This window comes from Elephantulus edwardii, unplaced genomic scaffold, assembly GCF_000299155.1.
Source record: "Elephantulus edwardii isolate Elephantulus edwardi_28Jun2011 unplaced genomic scaffold, EleEdw1.0 scaffold00229, whole genome shotgun sequence".
Lineage (NCBI taxonomy): Eukaryota > Metazoa > Chordata > Mammalia > Macroscelidea > Macroscelididae > Elephantulus > Elephantulus edwardii.
Genome location: NW_006399979.1, coordinates 3,501,658 through 3,511,291, shown reverse-complemented (window position 1 = coordinate 3,511,291; position 9,634 = coordinate 3,501,658). Strand labels below are relative to the sequence as shown.

The 9,634-nt window shown below is 36.5% G+C and overlaps 1 protein-coding gene across 1 annotated transcript in view; it reads left to right on the top strand.

The window, feature by feature from the left end:
- The window catches only part of LOC102866969 (interleukin-1 receptor-associated kinase 1-binding protein 1-like), a 40,907-nt gene extending 31,843 nt beyond the window's left edge, over positions 1 to 9,064 (top strand). Inside the window, exons 3-4 of the mRNA XM_006898435.1 lie at positions 8,570 to 8,700; positions 8,797 to 9,064. Of these exons, the coding sequence (XP_006898497.1) occupies positions 8,570 to 8,700; positions 8,797 to 9,064 (399 nt within the window). The remainder of the gene's footprint in view (positions 1 to 8,569; positions 8,701 to 8,796) is intronic.
- Positions 9,065 to 9,634: the final 570 nt, after the last annotated feature.

The following is a 9,634-nucleotide window of genomic DNA, read 5'->3' as shown; positions in this document are numbered from 1 at the left end:
TTTCTAAAAGGAAAAAAGAGTAATTTCTATTACACTTGTTGCCATAATAGTTACTTTTAGAATTTAAGCTTTTTCCACTTAAAATTTAAATACAAAGGAATTTTTAAAATTCTGATAGACTTTAGAAAGATCCACTAGGCAAAAGTTATTTTGTAGTAATTAGAACTGGAAAAAATCTTTCAAAACTAGGTAAAGAGCAATTTGGAAGGATTCTAAATTGTGGGAATTAAAAGCTTAGGGATATGTTACAACACTTCTTGGATAGTTGTTTTTGCCTGTAGGAGTTTGCTTTAGGGGGAAAAAGAAGCAATCTTAGCAAACATAACTAGGCATCATGGAAAATTGGAATGCTTAGAGGCTACTGATTTTTTTCTAGGGACTGACCTTCCCAGTAGAGAAAGAATGTACTAAAGCTTCCTGCTTTATTATACAGATTATTAAAGACTTGCCAAACTCTGCTTGTCTTTCATTTTACTTTATGTTTTATTATATCTTGCATTTTCTTAAGAGCAGGTCTAATTCAAGTTGTCAGGGCAGTTAATGGCAAGGGAGGGAGGAGATTGTCCATCTCCCCGGAGCAGCTGGTTGATTTGAACGGTGTTCCTTAGGGATTGCAGTGCAGTTCCTTACCACTAGGTCACCAGAGCTCTCTAATTACATATGTGTATAGGGCTTTCTGTCTAACAGATGATATGGCCGACTGACTGGAAGGGATCCATATTTGTGCCAGTTCCCACGAAAGGTGATTCAACAAAATGGGGAAATTATTGAACAATACCATTTCTATTATATTTAAGCAAAATATTGCTAAAGGTCATAAACAAATGCCTGAAAATGACAGGGAACTGCCTAAAGTTGAATGTGGGCTCAAAAAAAGGCTATGACATTAGGTATAAAATTGCTAATGTGAGACAGATCCTGGCTGAAAGCAGAGAATAGCTGAAGAATGCCTATTTGTGCTTTATTGACTGTGCAAAGGCATTTGACTATGTGGATCATAAAAAATTATGGCTAACATTGAGATAAATAGAAATGCAAAACCTGTACCTAGATCAAGAAGCTGTTGTCTGAACAGAGCAAAGGAACACTGCATTATTTAAAATTAAGAAAGGTATGTGTTAGGGTAGTATCCTTTCCCAGTACCTATTCAGTCTGTATGCTGAGCAAGTCATTCATAAAACTGTACTCTATGAAGAAGAATGTTTTGCGATGGGAAAGTCTGCTGATAGGGACCTCTCCAGGGTAATGAAGAGCAATGGTGTCACTCTGGAGACTAAGTTGCATCTGATACAGGCTATGGTCTTTGCAATCACTTATGCATCAGAGAGTTGGACAATGACTAGGGAGGATGGAAGGAAAATTGATGCCTTTGAGCTGTGGTGCTGGAGAAGAATATTGAGAGTACCATGGACTGCCAAGAAAACAAACAGATTCATCCTAGAGAGGGTTAAACCAGGCTGCTTCTTGGAGTCAAGGATTCTTGGGCTTAGTCGACATACTTTGGACATGTTGTAAGGAGGGACAGGTCCTTGGAGAGGGACATCATGCTTGGGAGGGAGCAGGGACAGCACAGGAGGGGAAGATCCTCTATGAGGTGGATTGATTCAGTGACTGGGGTAATTGGGATGGGTGTGTCGGAGGCAGTGTGATTGGCACAGGATAGAGCACGGTTTAGGGCTGTTGTACATAGGGTCGCTATGAGTCGCAAGCGACTTGATGGCACATAGCAATAACAGCAACAATGAAGAAGAATGTGGCATCAGGATCTAAGAAAGACTCATCAACAAACCTGTATAATATAGATGACACTTTTCTTTCTGAAAGTGAGGAGGACTTGAGGTGCTTTCTGTAGAAGACTGCATACAGCCTTCAATATGGATTGTATCTCAGTCCCAAGAAATTTAGAATTCTCACCACTGGCATGTTATACTACATCACGATCGGTGTAGAAAAGATTGAAATTATCAAAGATTTCATCTTGCTTGGATGTATAATCAATGCTCTTGTCCCAACAATCAGATGTATTGCATTGGGAAAGTCTCGTGGTTAGGGACCTCTTCAAAGTACTGAGGAACAATGATGTCAGTGTGAAGACTAAGGTGTGCTTGATTCAGGTTATGATCTTTTCAGTCACTTGGTATACATCTGTGACCTAGGCAGTGAATAAAAGATGACAGAAGAAGAATTGATGCCTTTGAGCTGTGGAGTTGAAGAGTACTGAATACCCCATGGACTGCCAAAAGAACAGACAGATATATCTTGGAAAACATGCTGCCAAAGTGCTCTTTGGAGGCAAGGGTAGCAAAGTTTCACTGCACATACTTTGTTTGGTCCTCTTGTGAGGAGCGCCTACTCTTTGGAAAGGGGCGTCATACTTATAAAGCTGGAGTGTCAGTAAAAGAGAGGAAGAATCTGAACAAGATGGATTAACACAGTGACAACAGCATGAGCTCAAGTATGTCAGAACAGGACAGGACAGAGTTCAGATCTGTTGTTCATAAGGTTACTGTAAGCCACACTCAACTCTTCGGCACCTAACAACAATATATGATAGTCTTTAAGTCAAGATTCGACTGTAGGTGGAGTCCAGGAAGTTGGAATCATTAGACACATAGTATGTCAGATTGTCCATAAATATTGGTATATGTATTTGTGGCTATAGCTGTAACAAGCCCTCAGATTTTTTTGTCTAATATATTCCAGTGAATAGAGACTAAGGTGTATCTGATACAGGCCATGGTCTTTGCAGTCACTCGTTATGCATCAGAGAGTTGGACAATGACTAAGGAAGATAGAAGGAGAATTGATGCCTTTGAGCTGTGGTGCTGGAGAAGAGTGTTGAGGATATCAAGGACTGCTAGGAAAACAAGCAGATTCATCCTGGAGAGGGTTAAACTGGGCTGCTCCTTGGAGGCAAGGATTCTGAGGCTTCGTCTGACATACTTTGATCATGTTGTAAGGAGGGACAGGTCTTTGGAGAGGGACATCATGCTTGGGAGGGTGGAGGGACAGTGCAGGAGGGGAAGGCCCTCTATGAGGTAGATTGATTCAGTTACTGGGGTAATCGGGATGGGAGTGTCAGAGAGTTATATTGGCACGGGACAGAGCAGAGTTTAGGGCTGTTGTACATAGGATCGCTATGAGTCATAAACAACTCGACGGCACATAACAACAACATATTCCAATGTTCTCATGGGCAATTAAATATATCAAATAAGTTTAGATGGTAAGAAATGATCTTTCACATGTTGTTGTTAGGTGCCTTCAAATTTGGTACAACTCATAGCAACCCCACAAGAGATCTGAACCCTGTCATATCCTGTACCATCCTCATTATTTCTGACATACTTGAGCTCATTACACCAGTCACTGTGTCAGTCTATCTGATTGAGGCTCTTCCTCCCTTTCACCAACCCTCTACCTTCCAAGAATGATTTCTTTCTCTAAAGAATAACATCTCTTTGCAACATAGCCAAATTATGTGAGATGAAACTTTGCCATCCTTGCCTCCAAAGAGGACCCTAGTGTACTTTTTCAAGAAATATCTGTTTGTTCTTTTGGTAGTCTGTGGTATATTCAGTACTGTTCTCCAATATCAAAACTCAAAGGCATGAATTATTTTTTTTTACATCCTCATTCATTGTCCGGCTCTCAGATACATAGCAAGTGATTAAGAAGACCATAGCCTGAATCAGGATACCTTAGTCCTCAAACTGACATCATAGTTTCTTAGTAATTTGGAGAGGTGCCTGATTGCAGACTTTCCACTGCAATACATCTCCTGATTTCCTGACTGCTGGTACAAGTGTGTTGATTTTGAATCCAGGTAAGAAGAACTCATTGACAGTTTCACTCTTTTCTTCTTCTATCCTGATAGTGCATAGGTGTCCAGTAGTGAGAATTTTGGATGTAATCCATGTTGAAGACTTTGATCTTCCTCCAATCCTGATGCCACATTCCTCTTCATAAAGGCCAGTTTCTTGAATGATTTACCCAGCATACAGATTGAATGGATAGGGAAAGAGGATACAACCCTGATAAACACCTTTCCTGATTTTAAACCATGTAGTGTTCTCTCTGTAGCCTCTTGATCTAGCTATACATTCTCATATGAGCACAATTAAGTGTTCTGAGATTCCCATTCTCAGTCTTTGTCGTAATTTGTTATGATCTACATAGTCAAATCCCTTTACATACTCAGTGAAGCACAGACATTCTTCTGGTATTCTCTCCTTTCAGCCAGGATCCCTCTGACATCAGTAGGGATACCTTTGGTGGCATGGCCTCTTGTAAACTTAGCTTGAACTAGTAGGTCTCTGTCAAAGTACTGTTCTAGCTGTTTTTTAATAATCCTCAGTGATATTTTGCTTGAATGTGATATTAGTGATACTTTTCAATAATTTCCACATTCTGTTGGCTCATTTTGCTAGAGAATGGGAACAAATGTTGATCTTTTCCAGTCAGTTAGCCACGTAAATGTCTTCCATATGTGCTGGCATTGACAGGTAATCACGTCCAAAGCTGCATCTGTCATTAGAATCATGTCAGTTGATACCCCATCAATTCATGGAGCTTATTTTTCCCAGTCTTCAGTGCAGTCGGAACCTGTTTCTTCATCACCACTGACTCTTGAGCATGTGATATTTCTGAAGTATTTTAATATTAGGCAGTTCTTTTTGTTATAGTGACTGTGTATTCCTCCCATCTATTTTTACTGCATCCTGAGTCATTGCAAATTTTATCTGTAGCATCTCTCATTATTGCAGCTCAAGGCTTGAATTTTCTAGTTCTTTAAGTTTGAATAATACCTAGTGAGTATCTTCCATTTTTATTCTCCGTGCTAGCTCTCTGCATGTTCCCTTTAATACTTTTCCTTTGTCCTCTCATGTTGCCTCATCTCTTCCCTTTGTTTTGGCTTCTCGACTCTCTAGTGAAACTTTTCGAATCTCTTCTGACATTTATGTTGGGGTGTTTTTTTCTCTGTCTTTTGTTCTCCTCATGAATGATATCCATTATATCTTCTACAACACATCTAGTTATAGATCACTGGTGTTTTTAAATTCAGGTGGGATAGACTCAAGGTCACCTTTTGTTTCCTATGGTCTTGTTTTAATTTTCTTCAACATCCATTTGAACTTTGTTGTTATTAGATGCCATTGAATATGACTCATAGTGACCCACTGAACTGATCTGAGTCCTGGCTTATTCTGTGTCATCCTCACCATCTTTGATACACTTGAACCCATTGCTTCATGAGTAATTGATGGTCTGTTCCTCATAATCAGCACCTGGCCTCGTTTTGACTGCTGATACTGAGTTTTTCTCTAATGATTCCTTCCATAGAAGTAGTCAATCAAATTCCTATACAATTTAGCACATTAAGTCTATATGTAAAGTTGCCAATTTTGGTTTTAAAAAGTATTTGTTATGAATAAATAATTTCGTTTACAAAATTCTGCTGTTCATTTTCTTGCCTCATTTCTTTCACCGTGTCATGTTTTCCTACTACCATTTCTACTGCAGGGATTGTTTCCAGTGTCTGAAAATTTCATACTGAAAGATACTTTTAAAATATTTTCTTTTTAACCTTTGAACAACCCTGTTGCCTCCACTTGTTTTCAAGATAAGAATATTAATGGTTGAGGATTTTGAATGACTTGTTTTAGAGTAGATGAATGGTTATGTATTGAGGGATGGATGTTGGACTTAAAACTGTTTTTATATTGGTACTCTTTCCACTCATCATGCTGTTTTCATGTCATGCAACCTCAGTTCTGAAGGAATTTTAAAAGCTTGTCCTTTGAGGAGACAGTACCTGGATAAAGGATCTGGAATTAGTGATAATGTTTAGGTAGAAGAGATATTGTATTACCTTAAAAATTTGGATTTTGAGGATTTTTTAAAATTGCCCCAATTAATTTTTTCATCATTTATATGACAATAGACTTTAAAACAGGGTATTATTAAGACAAACAGCAAATTGTGGTGAGGGTATGAAAAGACTAATAGAATGCTGGTGGAAATATGAAATGTACAACTACTACAGGCAGCAGTTTGGTGTTCCCTTAGAAAGTTGGGAGTAGAGATACCATTTGATCGAGCAATTCCATTCCTAGGTATATATCTCCCAAAGAAATAAGATCAGTGATGCACACAAACACACATACTTGTGTTCATTGTAGTAGTATTTATAGTAGAAAGAGATGGAAACAACCCAAGTATCCATCAGTGAACTGAATACATGGTTAAATAAGCAGTGGTACATTCACACAACCAAATATTGCACAGCATTTAATGAACAAGAGGAATTCACAAAGCTCAAAGAATAACTTTGATAAATCTAGAAGAAACTATGATAAACAACAACATAAGTTGGTCCCCAAAAGCCAAATATTGTATATGACTACTATTTTAAAAAGCTTAAGAAAGGTTTAGACATACATAGAAACTTTTAAACCCCTAAATGTTTGGGAAAAGAGAGAGAGGGAGTAAATGATTAATGTTGCTGTTAGGTGTTTTTGAGTCACATTCTGCTTGTAGCAACCCTGTAAACAGCAGGTTTGACTCCTATCCTATCCTGCGTCATTCTAACATTGATTCATCTTGTATCATCCATATTCACTGTCTAACTCTCAGAAGCTTTGCAGATGATTGGAAACCCATGGCTGAAACAAGTATACTTGAGTATTTAAACTGACATTATTACTTTTCAGGATTTTGGAGAGGTCCCTTACAGCAGATTTTCTCAATGCTATATGTCTCCTGATCTCATGACTATTAGTACCAAGTGTGTTGTTGTGGATCCAGGGAAGATGAAATCTTTGACAATTTTACTGTTTTCTCCATTTTTCTTGATGTTGCCTATTCACCTGTGGTGAAGATTTTGTTTTCTTGTTGAGATTTAATCCATACTGAAGGCTATAGTCCATGATCTTTTGCAGCAGGCACCTTAAATCCTTCTTGCTTTCAGCAAGCAAAATTGTGTCATCTGCATAATGTAGGTTGGTGATGAGTCTTCTTTCAATCTTGATACCACCCACATTTTTCTTCATAGAGTCTAGCTTTTCAAAAGATTTACTCAACATACAGGTTAAATAGGGAGAAAGCATACAGCCCTGATGTACACTCTTCTTAATTATAAACCAGGCAGTGTTCCCTTGCTCTGTTCAAACAATGCCTTCTTGGAATTAACTATAGATTTCATATAAGCATAATTAAATATTCTGGGATTTTTATTCTTAATCAGTGTTAACCATAGTTTGTTGTAATCCACACAGCCAGATGCTATTGCATAGTCAATAAAACACAATTTGACATTCTTCTGATATTCTCTGCTTTCATCCAGGATCCATCTGACATCAGCAGTGATGGCACAGCTTCTTCTAAACCCAGGGTGAACCTCTAACAGTTCTCAGTGTACTGCTCTAGCTCTTTGTGGATGATCTTCAGCAGTATTTTGCTTACATATGACAGTAATGATTTTTGTTTGATAATTTCCACATTCTGTTTGATCACTTTTTTTGAAAGTCATCACCCCTCATAGGGTGGAAAGTGCTCTTATATTGGTCCCACAGCTATTGATGATTTGCAGTACTAGGGGTCCACAGTGAAGGTAGCTGGAGACCATGTCCCTGACATTTAACACAGTGGCTAGAAAAGCCAATGTTCAAGGGTTCTGACACTGCAGGCAATCCTTCTATCAGCCACATTTTACTGTAAAAATGGAAAACTAATTGGAAAATTTATATGAATATGCAAAAAATCTAGACTGTCTGACAAAAAGCAGTAACTTTTTTCATAGTAGCTCTAAATTGAAAATATCACCAGTGTGTTTCGAAGTGTCATATTGTCTAAAAGCAATTGTTGATTCCTTAATGGTTGCCAGGGATAAGAAAGAAGAGAAGGATATTAAAATTAATAAATAGGTAGACACATCAAAAATGAGTAAAAGGAAAGGCACAATCTAGTAACAGAATAATCAGCACAGTACTACTAAAGAAAAGGAAAACACAAAAGAGATATGGAAATATTAAGGGAAGTAAGAATTACAGGGAAGAAGAGAGGCAAGTGTGATTACATTGTGGGTATTGAAATTAAAGTCATAGAACAAAATGTGTATCAATGGTTGAATAAATGTATGAGAAATGAGTAAAGTCAATGTACTCCAAAACTGGTCTTTAAAAATAGCTAGTGGGAAAGGAAACATACCTCAGAGACAGCAAGGAAGTGTTGTAATACATAATTACTGTAAATCAGGAAACTAATGGCATAGAAAGTGGAACATAGAGATTAGCCAAATAAAAGAATGAAGGAAAATCCTTCAGTTCTCTTTAATGGAATATACTTGATTGGAGTAAGAGAACTTTTAAAATATTTAGGCTAGTATTTAACTTTCAAAATGACTAATGAAAAATTTTTACTTTAATAGCAAAATAATTTTTATTTTATCTTCGTTTTAAGTTTGAGTAGCCTCATTTTATCTATATAGTTTAATTTTTTTAAATTTTTAACCACACTGTGAAGAAATTTTAACACAAGAAAGTAATTTATGGTGCCATTTCATTTACAGGTCTGCATTACATTTACTGAATTTGGAAAAATGCAAGCTATTTGTAACTTTCTTGTTGAAAAGCTAGATAGCTCTGTTGTCATCAGTCCACCCCAGTTCTATCATACACCAGAATCTGTTGAGAATCTTCGGTAAGTTCAGCACATCTTTAAATTATCAATTCCTTAAAGCTATTGGTGCATCAGCTCATATTGTCATATTAATAATCTTTGCATTTAATTCCTAAGACGGAAAGCTTGTCTCGTTGCTGTTGAGAATGCATGGCGTAAAGCTCAAGAAGTCTGTAACTTTGTTGGCCAAACCATAGGAAAACCTTTATTAATCAAAGAAGAAGAAACAAAAGAATGGGAAGGCCCAGTAGACGATAATCAGTCAAGACTTTCAAGTTCTTTAACTGTACAACAGAAGATTAAAAGTGCAACATTATATGCTGCTTCAAAAGTATTTATAACTTTTGAAGTAAAAGGAAAAGAGAAGAAAAAAAAGCATCTGTGAAATTCCATCCATAATATATTGTGTATCTTATTTATTTTATATATTTTATAATATTTCCTTTGTTTTGAACATTGTATGGCATGTAAAATATTTCTTTCAAGCATCTGTCTTATATATATGATTACTTTGTTTCTTTTTTTCAAAAACTTATTCTGGGAAGTTTTTTTAATTGAGAAATAAATGTAATTTTTAACACTTGAATAATGAAAATTCATGCAAGTACATGTGTACGTAACATGATTCTATACAAATATTAAACTAACTTTTCTTATCTAGGTTTTTAGAGTGAAAAATCCAAAAATTTTTCATTATGAAAATTATTTTAAAATATAAACTTAAACTTCAGGAAATACTTAAATTCTAAAAATTGAAGGCAGTTTTTTTATACATTAAAGCAAATTCTTAGATCGCATCAAAAGTAATCATTTCATATAATTCCTGTTGAATATCCATACTGGCTTTTAAGTGCACTTTATTCTACTTATTATTAACCAATTAGCCTGTTAACTGTTTTCATGGATACTGGCAGGCACATGAAACTCCTGGAGTGAGGGGCAAAGAATTATTTTA